This window comes from Xenopus laevis, chromosome 7L (assembly GCF_017654675.1).
Source record: "Xenopus laevis strain J_2021 chromosome 7L, Xenopus_laevis_v10.1, whole genome shotgun sequence".
Lineage (NCBI taxonomy): Eukaryota > Metazoa > Chordata > Amphibia > Anura > Pipidae > Xenopus > Xenopus laevis.
Genome location: NC_054383.1, coordinates 5,563,038 through 5,590,985, shown reverse-complemented (window position 1 = coordinate 5,590,985; position 27,948 = coordinate 5,563,038). Strand labels below are relative to the sequence as shown.

General features: G+C 39.5%; 2 protein-coding genes across 2 annotated transcripts in view; both read right to left on the bottom strand.

Annotated features, from left to right (window-relative positions):
* LOC108696033 (alpha-2-macroglobulin) overlaps nt 1-27,948 on the bottom strand; it is a 69,811-nt gene that overhangs the window by 39,554 nt on the left and 2,309 nt on the right. The gene's annotated exons all lie outside the window — the stretch shown is intronic.
* On the bottom strand, nt 523-27,948 carry LOC108695707 (alpha-2-macroglobulin-like). Its single transcript, XM_041570164.1, is given in 33 exon segments — nt 523-1,350; nt 1,863-1,907; nt 2,856-2,958; nt 3,657-3,728; nt 3,810-3,900; nt 4,945-5,069; nt 5,748-5,963; nt 6,061-6,284; nt 7,533-7,695; nt 7,904-7,978; nt 9,803-9,959; nt 10,035-10,116; nt 11,499-11,675; nt 11,938-12,021; nt 13,077-13,124; nt 13,217-13,339; nt 13,672-13,798; nt 13,876-14,104; nt 14,527-14,644; nt 14,857-14,956; nt 17,567-17,737; nt 17,835-17,984; nt 20,194-20,339; nt 20,498-20,561; nt 20,794-21,021; nt 21,179-21,340; nt 21,410-21,519; nt 21,764-21,878; nt 22,174-22,294; nt 22,741-22,825; nt 23,066-23,264; nt 26,003-26,043; nt 27,444-27,948. Coding segments are annotated over 33 exon segments (4,122 nt in total). The 5' UTR covers nt 27,595-27,948; the 3' UTR covers nt 523-1,330.

Genomic DNA, 27,948 nt, shown 5'->3' with positions numbered 1-27,948 from the left:
TTTCTCATATTTCTGATGTTGCACCCTCAATTCCCTCCTATACACCATCTTCTTTTCTTATGTAGACCATGTTCTCTTCAGCAGTGGCATTGATTGCTCTTTGCAGGAATATCAAAGTTCTCTATCCAGCATTTATTGAAGCATTTACCTGTGGTGCTGCTTTTTAGCAGAAGGGTTGGAATGGACACCAATTAATCTATCTCCCACTTACCAATCAGCTGCAAGGCTAACCCACAACCAAATAAGCAGTTATTAAAAAAAAAACCATAATAATTGTGCCCCTACAAGGCACTATCTTCTATCATTTGGTGTTGTCCTCAATGTCAATGAAAACAGTATGATGTTCATGATGTAGCACAAGCCTATATGTCGGAATTAAAGGGCAACTATACATTCAAATATACCTGCAGAATGGGATTTATTACAGGGAATGCCAATGTTGACCCCCCACTGCCACCAATGGGCTTTAATTTGATGGTGGCCCTGCTAAAATTCCATTAAAACATAATTCTCGAAATAATTCTCGAATCTGTGAACTGTGAAGAAATAGAACTTAAAGAACCAAAATTATTTTAGGACCTTTCCCCAAACTTGCAATTTCTTCACCATCATGTCTCCATTCACCCCTGTGGAGTACAATCTGCTCCTGACTATAGACACTAAAGGAAGCTGCTATGAACCTCCTCTTCTCTAAATAGATCTATCATTACCTTGCTCACACGTTCAATTCACATTCTGAAGCTCAAAGAAGAAAACTGGATACTGTTGAATGCAGCACACAACTACACTTACCAACTATGGGTGTTCTGTAAATGAATATGGGTTTGAGATTATAGTTTAATTATCTACTTCATTTCAATAAGCATTTCCTACAGTCAGTTTGAGAAGCAGATGGATGTGCTAAGGTGCTTTTATCACTGGTAGAATAGAACACGTTTAGTCATTTTTGGTGAAACAGCCCAGTCTTTTGTGGCAGCCTTAAAAATTATGACTTTGCCCCTTTGTATTCAGTTGCTATTTCTATTTACTTGCTTACAAGACATCAAAATAATTTTACAGTCAAAAGGCATTTTTAAGTGGAGACTGCCATTTGGAAAGCCAGATATGAAACGCGTTGTCCCACAATGAAATAATGACGGTTGTACTTGGTTCTCTGCATTCATATTCTCTATATACATTTGCTTAATCTGACGTACTCAAGAAATAAACTTGATGGAAGAAGAGAAGCCTATCATGTCCTTCCAAAAATATAGGTCAACTGATCTCACAATCAAAAATGTTTGAGTCCATGTTATGGCAGAGCTTGTGCTTCTTCATCCCTTCTTCACTGTTACTCATTGTTTTCACCATCTAAGGAGAGAAGAAGCAAAATGAGAACTGCACCCTCTGTAGAACACGCCTCTGCAATGCAGCCAACATTTTCAAAAAGGTCAGGAAAAATATAAAGAAAAAAGGAGTGCAATGGTTTGCAAATAATTGAAACCCTTTATATATGACTTCTTCTTGGCATGTTAGAGGTACTTGCATTTGTGGCTGCAGTAATGAACTGAGTTCACAAACAAAGAATTTTGGGAGTATTCCTGAGCCCATGCACCAATTTCACTACAAATTAGGGTCTGTTTTTATGCAGTGGCATATCATGGCCAGCCAATCTTGTCCCTTTATTCTCATGGTTTAAATTATAATAAATATACCCCTGTTTGTGTTTAGACTTTAGAGCTATATACATAAATATAATTCAGTAAATTAAACAAAGTCTAATACAAGTTAGAAAAAAAAGTAAAGGTGTGATTGGTTGTTAAGGGTGACTGAATTGTACAATTTAAAGACAATGCTAGTAAACAAGCCCCATAATAAATTACCTTTCACACTGCAGGGGGCTTTGTACTCGGTCACTGCAAAATCATCTGTAAGGGATAAATATTAAAAAAAGGAAAATCTCACATTCTTAAAATATATTAAAAAAATTCCCTTAGATAAAAATAAATAATCATGCCCTTAAATAATTGCAGGGGATATTAAACCTCAACATTAGCCCAATAAACAAGCTGATAGAGGTGAGAAAGAATAAAATTCTGTGTAAAATTTCCCCCGAGAGCCCCCTGACTTGGTCATTACTATAAAGTGAAAACTTGAATTTATTAGGTCAAACAACCAGGTAACATTTCAGGCTTACTCTTGCCCTTTCTCAAGCCCCAGGTTTACTCTAGCCTTTTCTCAGGCCCCAGGCTTACTCTTGCCCTTTCTCAAGCCCCAGGCTTACTCTTGCCCTTTCTCAAGCCTCAGGCTTGAGAAAGGGCAAGTGTTAGTCTGAAACATTGCCTGATTGTTTGACCTAATAAATTCAAGTTTTCACTTTTTGCAACAAAGAGGTGCTGCAGCGGTATTTTTTTCTCCAAGTTCATAAAAAACTTTGTTCAGGGCTCTGACTCTTTTTGAGTTCAGAATCCATGGAGCTTGTGTCCAATAAACTTTATCTTCAAGTTCCACAATAGAGGCTACAACAAATTATAGCTGAAGACTTTATTTCTACATTCAGACATTTTGCCCACTGAAGTGAACAGAGTGCAGAATCAGCCATTATACATCTGATTCAGCCAATTCAAAATAAAAGGAATTATTCTCTGAAAGGTTAAAGTGAAAGATGAAAAACATGACCCATGGCAACAAGATGGATAGATATAATCACAAAACAATGACTATGCCATTGGTTAGGCTGAAGACCCAAACAGAAGAAAGGACACTCTGGGGAAAGTTGATAGTTGACTTAACGACACTTAATAATTCATTTGTTTGAGTTAGTAAAAGAAAATTTCTCCATGAGTATGGAGGCGTTACTAAGCTACTGAAATTACCTTTCTCATAGTAATCATAGATGATAGCAGTGGCTGGCTGGAGGTTGCTAATGGGAATGTCCTCTTCCACCAAGAAAATAAAACTCTGGATGTCCTTGGAGAGCTGCAGGAAGTAGAATTAGAGCAAGTCAATACATTCCCTTGTAACTCAATACTCTTCATTGGAAGGTTTCCTTATTGACATTGCACAAGTCAGACAGGATTGATTGTGGATGGCAGATATGTATCCCCTGTTTTTAGGTTTAGAGCCATCCATGTAAGAGTGTTCCCTTTAAGAAACACCAGAGGGTTAAGCAGCCAGAGTGTGGGCTGAACAGTCAAGAGGTGTTGCAGCAGGTGTGCATGGTGTGTAGGAGCTTCACAGGAGAGAGCTGCCATTGATCTGTTGCAGTGGCTAAACTTTCTGAGACCTGGGGGGCACTTTTGCTGGTGGCTTTCCCCACAGACCAAGCCTGGTTAGTATCTTGGGGTACTGAAGGCTAAAACTGCTGAAGTAAGCAATTTTGTTTGTTACTGGACTTTATGTTGCTGACTGAAGCTGTTTTCTTTCTGTTGCCAGAATGAAGCTTTTTTGGTTTCAAAATAAACAGACTGTGTTTCTTTTCACCTTGGAGTTATGCTAAAAAATCCCGCTATGATCCCCCAAACTTCACAACATATAGAATACAGTATATTCTCTGGCCACCCATAATATAGTAGAATTATGCAACTGCCCAACTCTTTTATATATGCAAACAAGCCACCATGTACATAGAACAATATCTGCCCAATACATTTCAACCCCAAATGTTCACTATTTACCGACTCAAAGTACACGTTGACTTTATTGGCCAGAGTCTCTGTTCTTTTAATGAAGTTGTTTAACTGAGGCAGCTAGAAAAAAAAAGAATAATTGGCCAATGATCCAAAGCTCTTGCAACATCTTCAAGACCAAGCTAGATGCATGGCACGTACCTTTTTGACAGAAGACTTCACAGGAATCTATCCTGACGGCATCTTTATTTCCATTACAGCCATATTTGAGTTTTCACTCTTGCCAATATAACTATAAGAAGAGAATTATATATTATTATTTCGGTTTTATCTGTGTTAGTAGATAGACCAAAATCAGATCAGGAACAGCCAGGTACCAGAGTTTCCTTAAAACCAAAACAAACTCTAATGTAAACATCCCCAATAAAACCAGTTGTGGTCCTGTAGAAGTCAATGGGAGCTGCACTGATGCTACTGAACCTTTTTTTAGCCATTCAGAATTGTATTTAAATGGTTTTAGAGGTTTTTGAAACCACGACTAAACTCACAAACTCTAAAACTATGAATTTTTTCAAAAATCTAGAATTTTTCGAGGTTTTCAAGGTATTCATATTTTTTAGTGCATCATTCAGCATAATTTTCCATTCTTTCTTCTGAATGATGCACTAAAAAATATGAATACCTCAAAAACCTCTAAAAATTCTAGTTTTTCAGACAATGCCTAGTGAAAAAAAATATGACACCTTCTAAAAGTAAGAACTGATTTAGGGGCCTATTTATTATGCCTCAATGGGAAAACTTGAATATTTAGAGATTTATTATACCCCAAAGCTGGTAAAAATCTGAATCCAAAAATGCTACATCTTAAACCTGTTGAGGTCATGAAAAAGTCAGTGGCAGATGTCCCTGAAGATGTTTCTTGACATTATGATCCATGCTGGTTTTCATCCGATAATCCTATAAATTTTAAGTCTTAGCTTTGATAAAGTCGAGTTTTCAGAGTGTCAGTTTGAAAAAAGTCCCACGATTAATAGTGGTTTCAAAACTTTTTAATACCACTTAAATTTGACCTTTAATAAATGGGCCTCCCTGTATCCCAGTAGCCACAGTGTTACTTGTTTGTACCACTAGGGTTCCCATCATATAATATAAAGGATAATGTCCCTCCCAGCTGAGGCAAACAACCTATACTACTAAACATGGAGGCACCTTTACTACTTAAATTTAAAGGCAGAAGAAAGAGTAAGACCCTTTTAAAATGGTATACGTTCAGGTGAAATAATGTCATCCTACGGAAGTTTCAGCAGTCCAATGTGTTGGATTTTTTTAATCTCACCTTACATTGGCCACTACTGCAAATGATTTGAGGGACTTCTGATCGCAGGTTGTAGGCTCTGTGGTTATCAAGATAGTGAAAGCGGCATCTTCTTTGGGGTGGGGAACGTTATATCTCAGGGTTGTCTGTAACACAAAAGAATATCATCCTTCCCATATCTGCTGTAAATACATTCTCGGTCTGATCATTGCACTCTAGGGGGTATATTTATCAAAGGGAGAAGTTAATAGTGAAGTTCCGCAACTAGAGTGAAATTCCGCCACTCTCCATTCATTTCTATGGGATTTTTATTGGCGTATTTATCAAAGGGTGACCTTTCACTTCACCCATTGATAAATACGCCTTTCAAAATCCCATAGAAATGAATTGAGAGCTGCGGAATTTCACTCTAGTGGCGGAACTTCACTCTTTGATTAATTTACCCCTAGAAGGCGGAGTTGGTTGTAAAAATCTTTCTAACATTTTCGGGTAAATTCCATTTGAGAACAGTGTATGGGGTAATAAGTGTAAGTGGCTGTTTATCTTTAAGGCAGGATAACAGTTTAAACATCTAAGGAAACCCTTTATCCAGAAAGCTTTTAATTACAGGAAGGCCATTTCCCACAGACTCAATTTTAATCAAATATTTCAACTTTTTAAGAATGATTTTCCTTTTCTCTTTAGTAATAAAACAGTACAGAAAGATCCCTTATCTGGAAAACACCAGGTCCCAAATATTCCGGATAATCGATCACATACCTGTATTCACATCAAATAGCATGATCTGAAACCTGTAGGTGGCAATGTTTTTTGAGAAGTCTCACCTTGAGGTACAGACACCCTGAACCACTGACTGTGGCTGTTTAATCCCCAGGGACTTCCTTCAGAGTCATTTTCTGGAGAAGCAACCGGTTTGAATCCTCCACTTTGAACTTAGCAACTGGAATTTTGTCCAGAGAGAGTAAAACATTTTGGGTGGCATCATGGCTGAGAGTGAGAGAGCCATACAAGGCAAGAGCCTGGAGGGCCACAACCGTATCCTAGAGAAGCCAATACAGCAAATTTATGAAAATGATTGACTAGACCAAGATTTATATGAATGCTGCATACATAATTATTTCTAAAAATTAAGTCTACCTGAGTTGAGGAGAAGCCACCACTAGGATTCTGCTGCTTTATGATCCAAGAGACAAGCTGGGTGGCCAAGGTCAGATCTTCATCTGTAACATTAGATTTGGACAAGAGAGCCAGTAACACATATGAAGTCATCTCTACTTCTGCAGAAGGGGCCTGACTGTAAGGGTCCCTGTACAGCCTGGAATCATCAGCAGTCTCTGGGCGTTGCCAATGGACTGTACCATCTGAAAGGTTGGGTATAGGAAAATATAGATTTGTTGTTATTATAGCAAAAAGGTATTCACTAGAGTAGATACATGAGCCACTATATTTTACACCTTCCACCAGCCAGGTGGCAAGTACAGGGCTCTGTTCTAACACAGGGGGCACTACAATCAATAAATTGCACCCAATACCAGAACAAATGCCAAGGACCCTGGTCTCGGCTCTGCTTCACCAGTAGTGTGACCACCTTTGGGCTTCGGGAGGAGCCCTCAGCTTAATTGGGTGCCACCTGGACTTAACGAGGGGTACAAGGCGAGGAGTTCTGGCTGGCAAAGGGGCAAGACCGGATAGCAAGAGTCTTTGGGCAGAAGGATGGTCAGACAGGCTTGGTCGAGGCAGGCGGATATCAGAATCGTCAGGCAGGCAGGGGGCAAACCAGGTTGTCAATCAAAGGGTTAGGCAGGAATCGTTGTCGTAGGCAGGCGAGGGTCAGGATAGAGAATGCAGAGTAGATACGAACAGGCAGGGTCAAACACGGATAATGAGTCAGGATAGCAAATTCAGGAACAGGTAGCAAAAAGCTCAGGAAACCAGAGGATATGATCCTATAACGGACACTAGCTACAGGTCTGAATGGGCCTTAAATAGGGATCCAATTGGCGCCAAAACGTGTGCAATTTTGCGCCGTTGCTCGCCTGCGCCTTTAAGAGACGTGCAGGCGCGCCGCACACACCCTAGGAATCCAAAATGGCGCCGACAAGGACAGGAGCGGCGCAGCGGGCGTCCACGCCAAGGACGCGGCCTGGACCCTGCTGCCCACTAGACCACCAGGGTAAGTTTCTTACAAAATCACACTAAGTTAAAAAAAAAAGTGTATAAATGAACTCCCTGGTCTGCAAACAAAGGTTCTCCTGTGTCACTGAAAAACACAAACCTTGCAGTATTTATAATGTTCTCTCAAACGTTATCTGGTGTAATACTAGAATTCTGGAAAGACACTGTATTATGATTTAAAAATGTGTACCTTGTGCACAAGGGCATGGCAGTTATATTGCTGCTACTGAGTAATTGGAGGCTCCACAAATAGCCACAGCAATACCTGACATTTCATAGGACTAACAGCATAATATAATAAAAGGAACAAAGTTTGCCTAGATCTAGTTACCCATAGTGACCAATCATTTTTTTCCTAGAAGATCAAAAAGTTGTCCCATTGGTAACTCCAATTACCTCCCTGATAACTGGGTCTCTGTAGGAATTTCAGTCACCTTTCTTGATGGCCTGTTCATCCAATGATTGTAGGAGCTGATGGCGGATGTCCATCTTTCCAGCAAGAGTGAAGGCGTAAGCCATTAAGGCCTTAGTGTAGATGATGTTCTGGCCTCTCAATGCGGTCTCCAGGCAAAAGAGAGAATTTCTGACAGTAGGGTGCTATGGGGAACATGGAAGAGTTTTGCACTTATTTGTACATAGCTTTGTGTTATCTAAATAACTCTGAAATAAGAAACCTGATACTGAATGAGCAGATGATTATGTTTCAAGTATAAAATAATGAAGACAGTACTGTAATGATCACTATATACAATACATACTGTGACAATAAGGAGGAGTTGCAATGAATTCTATTTATAGTACATACTGTGACAGGTAGTGGATATTCCAGAAGAGAAATTGTTATGAAGGCAGCCAGTGTGACTTCATCATCTACGCCACCCTACAAGGAACATAAGAAATAAATATAACATACCCTTTTACCAAGATTTTGTCTTTGAAGTGCTTGAAAGTAGAGGTTGTCAGAACCATATACCATTATGTCAGGTAGAGAAAATGTAACAGCCCTTGCCCATTCTCTCTGCCCACTAATGCTGGGTGGTGCTAATATGTGACAGATATGATAAGTTCCACAAATATATGTAGAATAATGGGGTGAAGATTTAGGGGCCCATTTATTAAACCTCGATTTTATCTGGTTGAGGTTTTTTAGGGGGAAAATTCTAATTTTCATGGAAAGATAAAAACTTGATTTTTTTTTTAGAGATTTATTAAACCTAAAGCTGCTACAAATCTGAATCCAAAAATACGCCATCTAAAACCTGTCAAGGTCATGTAGATCATGTGATCTGCACTGGATAATCCAATAAAGGGGACGGATTCAATATAATTCAGTTCATGGTTTTTAACATGAAGGGGCCCATTTACTTAGTTCGAGTGAAGGAATAGAGGAAAAAAAGTTCGAATTTCGAATGGTCGAATATGGCTACTTCGACCATCGAATGGGCTACTTCGACCTTCGACTACAGCCTTTGACTTCGAATCGAACTAAAAATTGTTCGACTATTCGATAGTCGAAGTACTGTCTCTTTAAAAAATTCTTCGACCCCCTAGTTGCCACCTAAAACCTACCGAGGCCAATGTTAGCCTATGGGGAAGGTCCCCATAGGCTTCCTAACAATTTCCTGATCGAAGGAATATCGTTCAATCGTAGGAATAGCGCAAAATCCTTCGACTTCAATATTCAAAGTCGAAGGATTTTACTTCAATGGTCGAATATCGAGGGTTAATTAACCCTCGATATTCGACCCTAGGTAAATGTGCCCCGAAAAGTCATGGATGAGATTTTTTGTCCGATAATCAGCTAAAGTTGTGTTTTCTCAGCAAAAATTCGATAAAACTGAGTTTTCTGAGCACCAATTGTACTATTTCAACTGACGCTCAATTGTGTTTGTTTTTCCAGAAAAAAAATTGATAAATGAGTTCAATTCAAGGAAGGGGGGTTTCGTCTACTTTGTTTTAAGAAAAATAATTTGAATTATTCGACTTTTAGTAAATAACCATTTTATTGGTGTGTATGGGAGAGCTGAGATTGTCTCCTAAATTAACCTATGTAGGTTCTAATTAATGTTATCGACACTAACCCTAGAGACCCCTTTGCTCCCCCTTCATAACCATCCAAAGTAGAACCCTTAAACCTGGCTGTGGAAATGCTCCCAAGTTAAGCAGGGCCTTGAAAATCTGAAGTGAACAAGGGTATTACAAAATCACGTATTAATCACGTATTAAAGAAATGTTTAGTTTTTGGCATTTCATAGTAAGGGTAAGTATCCAAGACTGATGTAGGTGTAGGCTGGAGTGCTTATACTATACTAAAGGATTGAACGTAGAAGACAGATTGATCTATAGATGGAAGTCCTACACTAGAAATGTTTATGAGTTCTGTTATGCAACCTGCTATACCACAATAAGTTGACCTGATCACTTGGACAAAAATAAAATAATAATACAGGTCTATGTAGAGATGACGAGAAAGAACCCCATCCAAAGAAAGATGCAGTCCTCATTTGGTGATATTTTCTAACATGCCCAATTTGATATCTAGCTAAATCTGTCCAGAAAATCAAATCAGACAAGTAAGCTGCCAACTTGGTCTGAAGGGTCAGTTTATCTTGGTTCGTCTATAGTCATTCTTGATAGAAAAGTCCTGCTTTCTTTACCATGCACCTTTAAGATCTGTTTGTCTACCTTCATTCCTTCCACTCACCTTCATAGCATTATTGAAGAGTCTGCCGACACTATGGAAACAGCCATTCTCCTTTTGATGGTTTGACAACCAAGTAAGAGCATCTGAGATCAGCTTCTCCTCAATATAAATGTGAGCTTTTGCTCGGGCAAAGGACTTCATTGTGAAAGCAGTCAGACTAAAAATCAATCAATCATGTACAGTCAAGGAATTTATTTCAGTACAGTATGTGATATCCTGATTAGGTTCATACCAGGTATTCCCCTCTCCATATTGTTGTCCAAATGCACTGTAGGAGCCGTCATCGTGTTTGTATGAAAGCTGCTTTTGGTAGCCTAAAAGGAACAGACACAGTAACAGGTTGCAGAGGAGAATAGCTGAATAATCAACGGAACCTTTATTTAGTAATAGTATTCATGTAAATGTTAGGGGCTGATTCACTATGGGTCGAATATCGAGGGTTAATTAACCCTCGATATTCGACTAGGAATTGAAATCCTTTGACTTCGATTATCGAAGTCGAAGGATTTAGTGCAGAAAATTTGATCGAACGATTAAATCCTTCGAATCGAACGATTCGAAGGATTTTAATCCAACGATCGAAGGAATATCCTTCGATCAAAAAAACTTAGGCAAGCCTATGGGGACCTTCCCCATAGGCTAACATTGACTTCGGTAGCTTTTATCTGCCGAACTAGGGGGTCGAAGTTTTTTTTAAAGAGACAGTACTTCGACTATCGAATGGTCGAATAGTCGAACGATTTTTACTTAGAATCCTTCGATTCGAAGTCGTAGTCGTAAGGTCGAAGTAGCCCATTCGATGGTCGAAGTAGCCCAAAAAAAACTTCAAAATTCGAATTTTTTTTACTTCGAATCCTTCACTCGAATTTAGTGAATCAGCCCCTTAATGTTCAACAGAATATGCCATATTGATACACTGTATTTGCATTTAAATAAATGAAGAAACGCTGTTGTTACTTGATCAGGCAATATTCATAAACTTCAACAGAACTTAAACAATTGTTTAGGTCTTCTCGAGGTCAAGAAGGCAATTACATAGAGAATACATTATACACACAGCAAACTATTGGTCAGTAGAGCAGAGGGTCAAAGAGGAGTAAAATACAAAGTGGAAACAGACAGAGGGTGACTCTATATTGATATAATAAAAGAATGAATTGAGAGGGGAAGAGTTGAGACACTAAGGGGCCGATTCACCAAGGGTCGAATATCGAGGGTTAATTAACCCTCGATATTCGACTGGGAATTAAAATCCTTCGACTTCGAATATCGAAGTCGAAGGATTTTAGCGCAAATAGTAAGATCGAAGGAATAATCCTTCGATCGAACGATTAAATCCTTCGAATCGAACGATTCTAAGGGTTTTAATCCAACGATCGAAGGATAATCCTTCGACCAAAAAAACTTAGGCAAGCCTATGTGGACCTTCCCCATAGGCTAACATTGAGTTTGGTAGGTTTTAGATGGCGAACTAGGGGGTCGAAGTTTTTTCTTAAAGAGACAGTACTTCGACTATCGAATAGTCGAACGATTTTTAGTTCGAATCCTTCGATTCGAAGTCGAAGTCGAAGGTCGAAGTAGCCCAAAAAACACTTCGAAATTCGACGTTTTTTTTACTTCGAATCCTTCATTCGAAGTTAGTGAATCGGCCCCTTAGCAAAACTAAACAGTAGAGTACATCTGGGATCTCTCTTACCGGTGCTCATGTAGTTGAGGGTTTTTGATTTCATTTCTGGAGTCAGCTGATTAGTTTTGTTCAGATATTCTGAGATGTAAATATTTGGGGTGAAGAGAACCATATTCTGCTCTCCACAACCATATGGCATCTGAACGAGGTTCCCCAAGTTCTGCATGGCCGTACCTAGAATGTCACCTGTAACAGAGGTACAAAGAGATCCTTGGCTGAATTCTTTGCTTTCACTGTGCCATTTGAAGATCAATTTAGCTGTATTTCAGAAAATTAGGCAGTATTTTAGTCTGTACATGCAATTTATAAATTATAATCCTTACAGAACTATGACGAGGTTCATAGACATGGCACAGTCAGCTTCCTGGTTCGTGTGGACGAAATAGCTTAGTACACTGAATAATGGAAACGATTAAAGAGTCCTGAGATTTATAAAAGTATAACTCGCCAACGACAGAGAAATACGCCCGTGCTGAACCTTCTACTACCTTCTCTGGGAGTTTCAAGTGAATAGCCTCATTTATCTCTGAACCTGCATTAAGTATTAAGAGATACGAGGAGCTGCAATTGTACATGATTAAATCCATTTAGATCAAGTTAATCAAGAAAAAACAAAAAGTGAAAATATTAAATTTTTGGGATTATCGAATGAGACCCAGTGCAGATCACGACTTCTACAAATTGTATAACCTGCCATTGACCTCAACAGGTTTTAGCTGAAGTATTTTCCCATTCAGATTTTTAGCATCTTTGGGGTATAATACATCTCTAAAAATTCCTGTTTTTTCCCCTTTCCATTCCAATTCGACCAGAAAAAAATTGAGGTTTAATAAATAGACCCACTGAAGTTGAGGTCAAAGTCAAAGACTAAGGGGCAAATTCATCAAGGGTTGAATAACGAGGGTTAATTAACCCTCGATATTCGACAGGGGATGAAAATCCCTCGACTTGGTGAATGGGCCCCTAAAAGTAACAGTTTTCTTCTCAAATTAGTAAATTAGTAGATTAGTAAATAACCACCTTAATGTAACAGCTTTGAATTTCCAAGTCAAAATTTTATCTTTTAAAACTCAGAAATTTGAGATTAACTCAGGCTGTATGTGATTACAGAAGTTGACAACATGGAGATCCAGTATTTGAACCAGTAGGATAGGTCTTTCTATACGTTAAAATGTTTAGTGCCATGAAGATGTCTCCTTCGGTGATCAAGTGCCAATACAAAAGCATGTAGATGGTCATCAAGTGATGTGATTTAAACATGACCACATCTGTACATGTGGGTGAATACCAATGGGATTGGTGCCACATGCCCATTCATATATGTCGCTAAAAAACATACAATTGAAAGGAGAATTCAACCCTAAAGTTAAAAAAAAGCCTACCCCCTTACCCTACATAGACCCCCTCCCTCCTCCCCCCAGCCTAAGTGTTACCCCGATCAAATACCCAGGAGGAGGTCTATGTAGGGTAGGGGGTAGTGTATTTTTAACTTTAGGGTTGAATTCTCCTTTGTGTCACTAACTAGAAAGCACTAGTTATTAAGTGGAGCAGCGGCTATGCTATAAGTTAAGCATGAAGTGAACTTACCTTTACCACAAATCATGGCATTCTGTGTCTCCTCTTTTTCCACTCCTTCTGGATATATTGATAAAGAGAGGAACATTACTGAGCTTTTTGTTTATTAAAGTTGCTTTTTATACAATCGGTAAGTCTGTGCCACAGTGAACCTACCTCCACCAGGATATGTTTGGTGATTGTATCCTTTCTACCCTGTATTGGGTTAAAAATCTCATTCTCACACAGGTCTTCTCCTGTCAGGGTCTCAGCACTCACTGTAAAGTTCACTTCCCCTGAAAGGACAATAGACAGAACATAGAAGCTTATCCTGGGATTCTTGGTAAGGACCTTCAAACCTACTCTTCATCCTTGTACCTACGTCATTTATTCAGGCCTTTAACACAGCTTAAGTTGAGATGTCCGTCAAGTTCTTACGTGTGAGACAAACTTAGTTTGAAGCTCCTGAAGTCAAACAGCAATATATTTAACTTCTAGCATGCTAAGTCTTAGAGTATGATATCATCAAAATAGGGGCCCAGGTTCAATCTACCCAACACTTTATATGTGTTTATGTAGAAAACAGAGATGGCTAAATATAAAAATAAAACACCCTCACGCAGTTTACCTAAAGACTTAAGGGTCACATCCCAAGATAGTGTGACTCGACCATCGCCTGTGACACAGTAGCCATCTTCCTGTAGGTTTTTGGGTTTAGCCAAGAACTGGTCTGAATCTTCTAATGAAATGGCCACCTAAAAATACAAGACAGAAGAATGGATCAAGAGAGGGTTGTAGAGACAAAAATATATGGTTTTATAATTTTATTTACCCTTATGGTCTGTGAAAGGTAATTAAACACTGTGGCCTTTAAAGTAGATTTCTCTCCACGGATAGCAGAATACGGCATGGTAAGGTCAAGGAAGAAAGGCTGGAAAGCTACCAGGGATACAGTTTCAGAAAGGCTAAACCCGGCATCCTGTGAAATACAGAACATTGCAGTTTTCCAGGTTGTTATGGTGTCTGGAACAGTCGCTGCCAGATCAGCTTTCCCTTCAGCACTACGAGAGAGATTGGAGTATGAGTATTAGAATGAGTCTTGGCCCCATAGGAATTATATTATTGGGCAAGTTTTTCGAGCATCTTCAGAGCATCTACAGCAAAATAAATAAACGGAGAGCCTGGGTTTCTTCCCTGAGCTGTATCTTGGCCAATATACCAGTTATTAAGTCAGAGTCCTCGCTTCTCACAATGGAAATATTATGTTCGCTTTAAGGGCTGTAGCATGTCTAGGTATTGGATCCATTCTCCAAAAAAATTGACTCAATTATAATCAAAAAATTTAATTTTTTAAAAAATGATATAATTTGTCTCTGTAAAAAGAAAACAGTAGCTTTTTCTAAACCCTAACTAAAATATAATGAATTCTTGGAGGTAAAACAGTTCCCAGGGCAAAAAAACATACAGTAAAGCAAAGCCTTACTCTGTTTCAACAAGGTCCCAAAGCCAAGTCTCTGGGAAATATCTTCGATCCGTCTCAGTGACTTCCATTGACTGCAATAATGCCATTGGAGCTATATCAGATCCAAAATCAGCACTTCCTGCGCACATAAAACAGGGTGATATTAGGACAGAAAATAAAATATAAACTCAATTTATCAAAATCCGAAATTTTCTGCGAATTTTCTAAAAAACTACTCCGACCAAATCCACACAGATTTTTTTCCCCCTTATTTATTAATACATTTGCACGAAAATTACTTGTGCAGGAAAAGACTCGTTAAAATCGTGAATAAATTTTATTTACACATACCCAACAATGGCATGAAATTCACTTCTTCAATGCTCAATGCCTGTTCACAGACAAGTGGGATCCTGATATTGTTGTTTGTAAAAACCTTAAGGCCCAGATTCTGCAACAAATAATGAGGTATGAGATCTGTTATCCTGTACTGCACACGTGGAGGCTTATTTAGCATCAGTCTCGTTTTTAGAGTCTTATTTCGTTTTTGAGGTTTTTGAAACCACGACAAAACCCCCATTCTTTAAAACCATTAATATATTAAAGGAGACAAATTTAAAAAGTACGAATGAAAATAAATGCTGAATGTTAATGCTAAACATTTGTACTTCTAAAAAACATGTTTGAATGGATTAAAAATGGTCCAATAAGATCAGTGCCCCTCCCATGGACTTCTATAGGGCCTCTGCAACTTTTATTTGGTGAATTTTTGTATAAAAGGTTTTCGTGGTTTTTTTTTCACTTAATAAATCTTGGACTTTTAAAGTTTTTAATAAGTATAGAAAAAACCCAAATTTTTCAGGATTTGTGGGAAAAATAGAAATTGGAATTGTTAGTAAATGGACCCCTTAGTTCCCAGATTGCAGGGCCAACCTTATTTGTGAGGATTTTTGCTCTGAACATTCTAATTCCTGCATTTAACAGAAAAGGGGTCATTTATGTCTGCAAGTGCAGTTATGGTGACTCTTAGGGGCCAATTCATTAACTTCGAGTGAAGGAATAGAAGAAAAAAAACTTTGAATTTTGAAGTGTTTTTTTGTCTACTTCGACCATCGAATGGGCTACTTCGACCTTCGACTTCGATAGTCGAAGTACTGTCTCTTTATGAAAAAACTTCGACCCCCTAGTTCGCCACCTAAAAGCTACCGAACCCAATGTTAGCCTATGGTGAAGGTCCCCATAGGCTTGGCTACGTTTTTTTGGTCGAAGGATAATCCTTCGATCGTTGGATTAAAATCCTTCGAATCGTTCGTTTCGAAGGATTTAATCGTTCGATCAAACGATTATTCCTTCGATCGTTCGATCGAAGTTTTTGCGCAAAATCCTTCAACTTCGATATTCGAAGTCGAAGGATTTTCATTCCCAGTCGAATATCGAGGGTTAATTAACCCTTATATTCGACCCTTGATGCATCTGCCCCTAAATTGGCCACAGCCATTGTCAGTATGACATAATTTCCAGTGTTTCAAAATGTTTCTTCATGATTTTTTCATTTTGGAGGTGGTTATAGCTCAGGGGCTCAAGCCAATAGGCTCTCTGCACTCAATTCAGAACAGGGGATAGGAAAGAAAAGTCAGTCCAGAATGCCACTATACAGTGTTGAATTGGGTTGCCAGGGGTCCACCAGAAAACCTTAAGCTGGCCATAGATGCAAAGATTATTGATTATTGAAATCCTCGAACAATCAGACTTCCCCATCTCCCGACCTGCCACTAACCATTCCCATCAAGTAAAGTAGTAAAAGAACAGATCAGTCGATGTTCTGCCCCTGACAGCAATCGTAGGAAAGGTATGTCCGGCAAAGCTGGTGACAGTCTCCCACTGAAAATCGTACGATCGGCAATACATGCAATAATATTATCGTCAGCCGACAGAAATCTTTAAACCTGGCCAATTGAACAAACGACTGATCTCCGTGGGACTAAAAATGTCGGGACTCTCCACGGTCCGAAAATCACACGAATCGAGGATTCGTACAATCGGATCTCTGCGTCTATGGCCAGCTTTAGACTGAGGGCCAACTTTCCAAACTATTATACCTCCTCTCCTCACTCAACTTCTTTATTCTCCTAGTCTTGTTTCTCTACATACTATACTCTATTCTTCCATTATTAAGCCTATTTGTTCCCATAAAGAAATAGGGAATGACCATGAAATAGGCCAAACTGACACCTGGGCACACCAGAAGTTTTCCTGGTATGCCGGTGGGCCAGTTCGACACTGGCACTATATGGTCGAGCAAGGATCGGCTTTTATCGCTCTTAAAAGTACTAGTGTCAAAAGCTGCCCCTTGCTCTTCCATATAGTGGCATTCGGGGCTGACTATTCCTGTTGCCTCTTCTGAATTGAGAGCCTAATGGCTTGAACCCCTGAGCTACAACCACCTCCAAAATGAAAAAATCATGAAGAGACTTCATTTTTGAAACACTGGAAATGATGTCATCCTGACAACAAATGTTTTCGGCACAACAAAATCAGACACATCTCCCCTATACAAACTTGTACTTTACACCCTGCAATTGTGATCAAAAATGACACCTAAAATGTACAACTAGAAGCTGCTGAAAACAAAATGGCAATAGAGACAACAGACCCAACATCTGCTGAATCCAGAATAGAACCCACTAGGGTCCTGATTAATTTAAGTTCAACTGATTTTATATACATTGTTAATGTGTGTGGGTTTGTAATGGCTCATCTTCTCTAAAGTTTAAGGTTTTTTGAAGTCGAATAACTTAATACTTATATTAATATTAAGGAGTGGTGATTGGCTATTGAGTTATATCTCAATAAAATCACAAGTTCTATGTCTAACTATCAGAGGCTGGGCCTACACCTTCATAGTATATTACAGACACAAATGTAACTCTTGTATTCTATGAATAGTACCTTAGTAGGAGCTCCTAAAAAAAGCAGAAAATAGCCATTCTTATGTGTTAGGATGTAAATCATTACTAAATTATTTTCAAATTATTGAAAATCTGGTTAAAAAAACCCAAACCTTTAAGATTGTGTAAGTGTCTGTGTTATCCTCTGGATTTAATGGAGTGTAATAAACACCATTCAAAAAGATGGGCTCCAATGACAAACATGTGTCTTCCCAAGGCTCTTCAAGGAATTTTCCATCGTGATCATATCCGCTAAGGTCTTTTAACGGCAACAAGTCGCATATCTGGAATATACAAGGTCGTATGAGTCAGAACAAGTGGAAAGCTCAGTAGATGTCAGCATTTGCACTAAGCTAGTCTTGTAGTAAATATAATTCATACAGTTTGTGCAGATAGTTCATCCTCTGGTTTCAAAAGCAACACACTCTCAGCTACGGCTCGTAGAGCGCACAGAGACGCACGACTTGTAACTAAGTGGAGATGGGCCTGAGATCCTGGAAGAGCTTCAGTGGGGAAAAATGAGAGTTTGACCTGGATGAGGAAAATAGCATTTAATAAACAGAAACACAAAAGTAAGATTAACATTACTTAGAAGTCAACATTTTATAGGGTCATTGTGAAAAATAATTTTGGCTGAAAACATGATAACTGAAGTACTGCTAAAATGTATTTTGTGTAATCCCTTTCTCTTAGCAGGGAATATTGTCAACTTGATTCCATGGGGCAGATTTACTAAAGAGTGAAGTGGCTAACACTAGTGACTTTTTGCCAGCGTTGCCACCCGCAGGGCCATCGTCAATTCACTAACAGGCGCATGTGGCAATTCGCTAGGGAACAAGACCGCCGTGAACGTTCATTCTGACTATTCGCTCTGGCGAACAATCGTTACTCCGCTAAGTGCGGATTTTACTGAACGCTACCTCTTTTGCCAGAGTTGACTTTGCCACCTTAGACCAGACGAAGTGCTTAAAAGCAGCTACCGTATATACTCGTGTATAAGCCGACCCGTGTATAAGCCGAGGTACCTAATTTACCTAAGAAAACTGGAAAAGTTTATTGACTTGTGTATAAGCCTAGGGGCTGATTGAAAATCAATCTGTACCTGCACCCACTGAATAACAATGAAAGGTAGGCCTGCCCACAGTTTAAAAAAAAAAAATTGTAAGCACACCAGTCACAGTAAAATAACTTATAACTCAACCAGGGGCAGAGAGATGGAGAGATGCAGCAACTACATACGAGGCTCCTTCTGCGGCCCCAACAGTGTGCAGGACACATGTAAATGTTTACAGTCCGCAGCAAGAGCTTTGAAATTCCTCTGCTTATTTTGGTCACAAACTCTTCTAGGAGAATATGGCCTGGATGGGGGAAGGGGGTCCAATAATCCCATTATTATAAATAAGCCCCTGTTAAGCAGTTGGTGCTGCCATGCTGGTTCCTGTAGGGAGAAGATAATCCATATAGAATACAGGGCTAGCAGTGGGTGCTGGGAAATAACACAACACTTTATACAAAAGGGCCCTGGTCCTGCTACCTCCATGCCTGAATATGGTCAGGACTCTGTGACTGACTGTCACGATCGCCGCCCGGAGCAGGTCCAGGAGCTCCGGGCGGCGCGTCCTTCCCTGCCGGCGTCGCTCCCAAAATGGCGGCGCCCATGGCCGCCACGTGGGTAGCGGCGCCGGCGCCTCTACCCACGTGGAGGCCATGGGCGCCGCCATTTTGGAAGGACGCCAGCAGGGAAGGACGCGCCGCCCGGAGCTCCTGGACCTGCTCCGGGCGGCGATCGTGACAGTCAGTCACAGAGTCCTGATGCGCTATGGGAGAGGGAGGTGTGTTGGGGCCGCAGAAGGAGCCTCGTATCCGGTGAGGGATTGGCTACAGTATCCGGTGAGGGATTGGCTACAGTATGTGCGTATGACCCGCGTATAAGCCGAGGTTGAGTTTTTCAGCACATTTTGGGTGCTGAAAAACTCGGCTTATACGCGAGTATATACGGTAGATATTCCTCAATCTTCTGTCACTTACATCATATCCTGTGAGCCGAAAATGCATCAAAGTTCCAAAAACGCTGGGCGACTTTTCCTTTTTTGAAGTGGAATTGGCTGCAAAAGTCCTGACTCAAACTTTTTTTGGGAACCGGTTTTCTCCAGACATTTCATAACATATGGAACATTCATTTTACAGTGGGCTCATGTGTAGGGCATTATATTAACTCTCTTGTCTTTATTAAGGTTCCCTGGACATGTATTTGAAAAAGTATTAACTTTAAGCATTTGCACCAACATTTATAATAAAGACGTCCATACAACTGTAAATTATCCGCTGTATGCAAATTGACCTAAGCGCAAGATCACTAGTGAATTTTCACTACTAGGCACAAACGAACGCTAGCGCATTTTCGCTATGAAATGCTTGCACATCCGAAGTAACGCTCACGAAAAGTCGTCATGTCCTTATGTAGCAGTGGCTTCGCTGGTTCAGTAGCAGTGCAGTAGTAGTAGTAGTAGTGCAATATACACTTATAACAGCCACAGAAGAGTTGCCTATATCTTTGTAGACCAATGTATATAATTGGTTGTCTTAAGAAATTCATTAAGATGCAAATTTGTTGACTAACCCATAAAAATGCAATATCTTTGAGAGAAGAAGAGCAAGCAAAAACAAACCTAAAGAACACATTTTTGGATCTCACCCCATAGGGTAAAAAATCTAGTACCATATCAAAATGGTACCTCACCTTGCTTCCAAAGCATTTTTCCACCTTCAGCGTGATACTGTCTGCAATGACCTCCCCACTGTCCAGAACAAGATAAACCAAGACCTTGGCAGAAGGTGAGATGTTAATTCTAACAGGTAGGTCAAATGAGAAGTGTCCATGTGCCTCTATTAGAAAAAAGGAGTGGAGCTAGTGTAAAAATATAATTGTGATGAAACTGCCCCAGCTATTCACGACACCCCAAATCCAAGATTTTATTAAACTCTTTCTTTCTGGATGACCACCTGCAAACTCAAATAAAAGTATCAGTTGCACAAGTACTTACCTTGATTTGAGATAAGTGCCAATGTGTGTTTCCCATTTTCTACTATGCCTCCCTTTGCCATTACCTGTGAACAGAGTACAACGTAATTGTACAGAGAATCTCAATAGCCCCAACCACAGCCCAGACTTTAAAAGAATTCTTTGGACATATTTAGTGGATATAACATTTTCTTAATGACACGCAATCTAGGAAAGTTTTAATTTGCATAAATAAAAGAACAAAGCGATGGTGTATTCCACAACAATGCTGTTCACCCAGTGGCAAACCAAGTGACTAGAGAGGGAATGAGAACTCACCAAGTAGTGAAACACTGCATTTCTTGCCTCTCCAACACCTTCAGAAGTCAGAATGTAATGCACATTGACTTCCTCTACTCTTTGGCACTTCAAAGTCCTATGGATAGGTTGGATTTTCAAATAGCTTTTGCTCCAGGAGTAGAAATTGTTAATGGTCCGTGTTTCCTCCTCATAGGATGCAACGAGCCACCTGTTCCTGGGGCAGTAGCCTACAGTCTTGTAACTGACCTAGAACATAGAGACATTAGACATTAATTTCTTCTTGTGCTTTATACAGAAGACCCACCAAAAATAAAATCAAAAAAGAAAGGGTAAAAAGACTGAAATCCCTGTTTAATAATGATTGGAAAACACATTTTCATTATATCTGTCCTTGGAGAACTACCTTGATCCTGAGAGATGGCAGTTTGATGGAGCTGGTATCAAGGGAGAACTCGGCTGTTCCATCCTGAGCTGTTATGTAGGTGAAATTGGTTCCATCGTCCCCAACATAAACCACCACCGTCTCATTGCTCATTGGATTTCCAGCTGCATCCTCCAAGAACACCTGTTATAAATTATAAGTTATATCACTGGGCTTAAGGTATAATAATAAGATAGATCAAATGTAACCAACCTGCCCATACAAGGGGATGCCTATTTTATACTGGGAATCCAATTGCCGAAAAGATACTTTAGCTATGGTGCTCTTAATCGCAGAAGAACCTTCACCAGTCAGTTCAACACCTGTCAAGAGTCAAGAGACCATTTTAATATCTACAAGTGCTTTAGATTCTGCACCAGTGGACATTTCATTGTTTGTTTTAATACATCTACTGAAAAATGTTCCCCAGTGCAATTATGGATAAAACCAGTGAGATCCAGTCCCCTGCCAGAATCCTTAGTTCCTCATGACCCAGTATTTATCACCACCACATGTCCTAAGTCTTCACCTTATCTTGTATTATCTTGCAGCTCCCACTTGCCTCACCTGTCCCTTCCTCTGTTATTTTGGCCGAAGCTATGATTTTCATTTCGTAACCTGTGCGTCTCATCTGGAAGATTTTAGTGTTCACCACATCGGAGATGCAGCCATTAGGACCGGCCTACAAGAAGAAGTTGCCAATCTGTTATTCGATCAGTATTTTTAGCTATTTCTTGCCTCATGAGTACTGAGACTCTAAAGTCTTGGAGTCATTCTATAACATTTACTTTTTGTAAACAAATCCCAAACAGGAACACTTAAGATATCCTACTCTGTGAAATAAAGCCAACACCACTGTAGTTGTTATGATGGCTCAGATACAAAAGTGATAGAGTTAGAGTTACATAAAAACCACATTGTTTCTATAATCTGAATGTATGCCCCAAATAAACCATCCATATACTACAGATACCTACATGTTGGTTAATCTCCTCACACACGCCATCTTCTTCATCTGGACATGGATTGTACCGCTCAGAGAACTTTCTGCACACACGGACGTTGATGATGCCCAACACTGGCTTTCCATATGTGTATCTGCGAGTAATTTAGTTACAATCATTTTTTGACTATTGAGAAGTTAATATAATGCAATAGAGAGCATCAGGATGGAAGTGGTGGTAGAAGGTGGTGACACTTGCTTATTGGATTTGCCCTCAGCAACAGGGAAGACATGACAGTATCTGTAACCTACTAATATATATTTGAATAAAGCATTTCCCATGAATGATCCCTCCTTTTAATCAGAATTAAGAAAAATGTGTGCATAATCATACATGCATTGTTTAAAGGATATTGGTGGATTAAAGTAATAGTATTGATGCTTGGAGACATAGGTTTTTTTGGGTTGGTCTAAATTTGTACACCAGGGCTTAAAGACTTCTATCTACACTAGTAATGTGTTGTTTTGCCTTTAATACTTTTAGAAAACCTTCCCTTTAAAAAAAAGATATCTTCAGTCTAAGAATAGATCTAATACTCACCTGCCACACACAGTCACTTTCACTTCTTTGTCCAGAATAGTTAGAACCATTGGCAGTTTCACCTGCACCTCAAATTTTGGCAATACTGAAAAATATTCAGGTATTAGTCAGATCTGGAAAGAGACAGCAATAGAGACAGACGATCTTTGTAGGGTGGCTGAGAGCACAGTAGTAGAGAGAGTCTAGAGGGGCTTTGAAAAATGCTAAGTATATGTGCAAATCAAATAGTTGACCAAATAAAGGCACAAGGCTGCAGGTTGAGTTATACATAGACACTTGAGTATCACTCATGCACAGATATAATTTTAGTAATTGTACTACCTACCGTATTCCTCCACACTAAAGCTGTGTGAAACAGGGTGACCTTTCTCTCTCTCCAAATTCACTCTGTATGTCCCAAATGTTGGCTCAGAGCTAAGCTGAAAGGATTCCTGGGTAATCCCTTGCTTGAGCTCCACATTCAGCCATTGGCTTATGCGGTTGCCTTGGGGGTCCTGAAAGACAAGTCTGTGTTGATTACTCATCTAGTGATCAGTTTGGAAGCACAGAGACTCATAATATGGAGAAGAGTTCTTGGGAAGGAAGGGGGTTACATCCTATTGAAAAGTTTAAATTCAATTAACTTTGGGGGTTATGCAATCAAAGGCATATGGTGGTTGCTATGGGTAACAGCACCTGGTCAAACATAGTGCATATGGGTGTAGGGTATTTATTCAACCTTAAAGAGATAGTGTCATGGGAAAAAAAAAATTCTCAAAATGAATCAGTTAATAGTGCTGCTCCAGCAGAATTCTGCACTGAAATCCATTTCTCAAAAGAGCAAACAGATTTTTTTATATTCAATTTTGAAATCTGACATGGGGCTAGACATATTGTCAATTTCCCAGCTGCCCCTGGTCATGAGACTTGTGCCTGCACTTTAGGAGAGAAATGCTTTCTGGCAGGTTGCTGTTTTTCCTTCTCAATGTAACTGAATGTGTCTCAGTGGGACCTGAATTTTACTATTGAGTGTTGTTCTTAGATCTACCAGGCAGCTGTTATCTTTTGTTAGGGAGCTGCTATCTGGTTCCCTTCCCATTGTTCTTTTGTTTGGCTGCTGGGGGGGGGGGAAGGGAGGGGGTAATATCACTCCGACTTGCAGTACAGCAGTAAAGGCTGATTGAAGTTTATCAGAGCACAAGTCACATGACTTGGGGCAGCTGGGAAATTGACAATATGTCTAGCCCCATGTCAGATTTCAAAATTGAATATAAAGAAATTTGTTTGCTCTTTTGAGAAATGGATTTCAGTGCAGAATTCTGCTGGAGCAGCACTATTAACTGATTCATTTTGAAAAAAAAAAATTTCCCATGACACTATCCCTTTAAATTATCCATTTAGGAAACATGGCCAGGGGATTTTTGGTTGTTTTCCCCACCTAGTTTTTTTACCCTGTGCGAAATGCCCAAAATGACTCCAAAGGGCATAGCTAGTGATAGAAACTGCACATTTGTTGCTAGTGATAAGCCTATTAATACTGCCTTGTTTTTTAAATCAGCTGCAAAACAGATATTTATGCATTATGCCTTTAAGATTTGTTGTAAACCCCCACCCTATACTTATATATATTGTGGCAGACCATAAAGGGTCCAATTTCTAAGGTCCTACATACTGTAATAAGTCACATTCTGAGGTGTGAAGTCACATGGAAAGTTCTGCACTGATGGGAAATTAATTTAGACTGGTTACTTACCGTGATATAAGCCACATGAAACTAAAAAGAGAAAAGGAAATAGTTTAGTGCTGGTGCACTATAAAATCCATAAATAAATGTACTTGAAATCTGAAAATTTGAAGTGAGAAGTCAGATTTGATTTTTGTTTCCAAAATCATCTTCTGGTATTATAAAGAAACAATGCGCCTATCAGCCTGGAACACTGCTGAAAGTATTTATGGGGAGCTCCACCCAGAAACTGTCATTTTAAAGTGGACCCGTCACCCAGACATAAAAATCTGTATAATAAAAGTCCTTTTTAAATTAAATATGAAATCCAATTTCTTTTTTTTATTAAAGCATTAATAGCTGTTGTAAACTCATTTAAAAATATCAGCTGTCAATCAAATATTGTCTGCCCCTCCTCTATGCCTAGGCATAGAGGCGGGGCAAACAATTACTTTCACTTTCCATTCAGCACTTCCTACATGTCACTGCTCTCCCTGCATTTCCCCCTCTCTCTTAACGATTTAATTGTGTAACCAGGACATGGGGATGGACATCAGGTCCGCCATTCTGATGCACAAACAAGATTCTGAGATGATACAAGACTTGTCTTAATAACAGTGTCCACAAAATGGCTCCTTCCTGGTTAATATAATTATGAATTCCCAGACTGATGGAAACAATATACAAATAATTTATATAGTGTAATTAAAGTTCATTTTGCTGGACTAACATGATAAAATAGGATTTGGAATAATTTTTTTTGGGTGACGGGTCCCCTTTAAGCAACTTCCCAACATGCAATAATAAGAGATTTTATTAATGCAATTTAAATCTAATTCTGGTCTACGGGTCCATGGGTTTTGTCCATATTTTGCAGTTTGGGGTTGAGCGATATGGTCATGCTTTGTCGGGTAACAGGGTAGTGAAGAAGTCATCTTTCATGGTTTCCGATAAGAGTGTTTGGAAGAAAAACATGAGCGGTCATTTATCATTAGGGAGGCAGTGTGCAAAAAAGTGCACAACCCACCATATGTTCCTTCCTTGCTTAAAAAAGTGCCACCCTATCTCCAAGCATAGAGACCTTTGGCTACCCCCATGAATATTGAGTGTTGCACATTGTGCCACATTTTTTATGCAGTCCAAGATACAGAGTGCAGCCAGGCCTGGGGAAGAAGTGGTCCCGAATGAGAATTAAGGGGTGCTCCTCTTTCCCAGGTCTAAGTAAATGAACCCTATAGAAGACATCTCTAGGAAGGTTGCATAATGCACTGAAGGTATCCCATACAACAGGTCAATTGGGTGGTAAGAAAGAGGGTGTAGAAGCTACAGTTCAGAATCTATCTTTAGGAAGGATGTTTAATGCACTGCAGGTGGATAGTAGGGGAATGAGATTGAAAGTTCTCCAATTGGGGTTTGGGATGGAGAAGCTATGAGCATATTAACTGCCCCCCCCCCTGTTCTCAAGATTAATGTTCTGCAAATCTCTAAAAAAGTCATTAGGATAATTTTCACCATGGCTCATTAACGTATCATTGAGTGTCTTCTCACCTGCTCAGATACAGGATAAAAGTTCTCATCCAGGGACACGATGCGGAACTGAACTAAAGAAGGGAAAACAAATCTCAATTGTTGGAGTTAATTCAAGGAGGATAACCAAATAAGCAGCAACAGGAATATTCTTGGAAGGGTATAGGGCGGGAACTAGCACAATGGCAGTAAGTTGAATTTAATAGTGGCACTTGTGCTAAGCAACATGTCCTACTTGCATGCCTTTGTAATGATGTGAATAGTTGTAAAATATAAGGATATTATAAATTACAGAGGAGTTCCATACAGGTCATAGAACTCTGAGGTGACTTCTAATATCCTCATATTTTGCAACAGGGGGTACTTTATTTATTATAATACACAAGTTTCAGTGAGTCATGTGACAGAAATGACCTCATTAAGCTCCGATTATAACCGATGACATCACTAAGCACCGTTTATAAGGATATCATTTACAGGATATTCATGGCATTATAATGTATTATGGTACAGGCTAACAGGGTGCAAGTACCTTCTTCATGTCACCTCCTTTATAGCACCAACTTTATTAACTTTATTTAGACCCAGAACATCATCCCTCAATAGTAAATGAGTGGGGAGGGCAATATAGGTCTATAGCAACGTGTTTGCATGTAAGTAGAATAGGAATTCATGTGCTATGTGCACAGCTTTGTGTTTGTTGGGACAAACTAATTCAAACTATCGCCTCCCCAGTCTGCCTATTTCTGACTTGGAATTGGTCTTTAAAGGAGAAGGAAAGCTACAGGGGCATTTTATTGCCAATAGATTAGCTGCAATAGTGCAAGCTAGAATGCTATATTTATTCTGTAGAATGTTTTACCATACCTGAGTAAAAAGCTCTAGAAACTCTCTGTTTGTTTAGGATAGGAGCTGCAGTATTAACATGGTGTGACATCACTTCCTGCCTGAGTCTCTCCCTGCTCTGGGCTCAGATTACAGTAGAGAAGCGAGGGGGAGGGGGAAGAGGAACAAACTGAGCATGCTCTTGCCCAGGGCAATGAGGTTTAAGCTGAAGGCAGGAAGTCTGATACAGAAGCCCATGTGTACACAATAGAAGGAAAGAAATGCTGTGTTTCTTTTGACAGGGTACTCAGAGCAGCATTACTTTGAGGGTTTACTGGTATATTTAGGTGGACCTTTCTGATAAGGCTTACTTAGTTTTAACCTTTCCTTCTCCTTTAAGGTCAATGACCCTTGCAATTCCTATTGCTAATATTAGTATTGCTTATCTTTCTGTTCAAGGACTCTCCTATTCATTGTCAACAACCTGCTAAATGTAACAAACATGTTATTCAATAATTGAAAAACATAAAAAAATAACCCTGTTGTAGGTTGTTAGAATATCATGGCATCATGCTACAATATATTTTTAAAGTGAACATCCCCATAACTAGGTTCTCAGAGGACATCAGCTAGAGTTCACAAGACTGACCATTCTGTCCAGGTTTGTAGATGGGTTTATCAGTCTGGACAAACACCAGGTTCTGTAGAGGTTTGATCAGGACACTTCTCTGAGATTTGAAGTGCAGGGAGTGTCCATCTACAAGCAGTGTGAGATAGCCCACCTCTAAAGCATCTAACATGGGAGTCTGTAGGAGATCAAGCAAAAGGAACCGTAACAGCAAATCTAAATGACCTCCTTACTACATCTTAGTCCCACAGAAAACCTTTGATGTGCTCTAGATATAGAAACCCACACTTTTTCATGGGTGACCACTTCATTGATTGTTTTGTTGGAGCTCTTCTTGCATCTAAGGTTCTTCTTGCATGTAAAACCCATTCATACTACAGGAAGTTCTCTCCCAACTATGCCATCTCTATTCCCTGCTGTCCAACCATCAGACAATGGAGATACGTCAAGGTGCCCAACTATTAAATCAAATATGATCTGCTCAGGTTTTCGTACCAGGAAGGGGATACAGCTGTCATCTTCTTTA